The sequence below is a fragment of the Cariama cristata genome, unplaced genomic scaffold (assembly GCF_000690535.1).
Source record: "Cariama cristata isolate BGI_N322 unplaced genomic scaffold, ASM69053v1 scaffold17217, whole genome shotgun sequence".
NCBI classification, from domain to species: domain Eukaryota; kingdom Metazoa; phylum Chordata; class Aves; order Cariamiformes; family Cariamidae; genus Cariama; species Cariama cristata.
In genome coordinates, this window is record NW_009625098.1 from 20105 (window position 1) to 20388 (window position 284).

Consider the following 284-nt stretch of genomic DNA (forward strand, 5'->3'; position numbering starts at 1 on the left):
TGGAGGGGGTAGTCTCCCTATTGCACCGGGGAGCTTCTGAAAGTTTTACCTGGCGGCAACATCCACGGAGGCAGAAGGGGGAAGAAAGGCCCTTACCTCCGCGGTGGATGATCAGGAGGTGACACGGAGGGGCCTCTTTGGTGCATTTGTTGTGGCACTTGAGCCTAGGAGGGAACAGAGACGACGGGTGAGAAGCGAGGGCACGGGGGATGCGGAGCGTCGCGGTACGGCCAGAGGGATGCGGCTCGGAGCAGGGAGCATCGCTGCAGACCGGGGACCCTTTC

At 62.3% G+C, this 284-nt stretch overlaps 1 protein-coding gene across 1 annotated transcript in view; it reads right to left on the reverse strand.

Annotated features, from left to right (window-relative positions):
* Positions 1 to 284, reverse strand: part of KSR2 (kinase suppressor of ras 2) — a gene marked incomplete at its 5' end in the record, with an annotated part of 14393 nt that overhangs the window by 11033 nt on the left and 3076 nt on the right. The window contains one exon of the mRNA XM_009703479.1: positions 97 to 164. Within this exon, the coding sequence (XP_009701781.1) occupies positions 97 to 164 (68 nt within the window). The remainder of the gene's footprint in view (positions 1 to 96; positions 165 to 284) is intronic.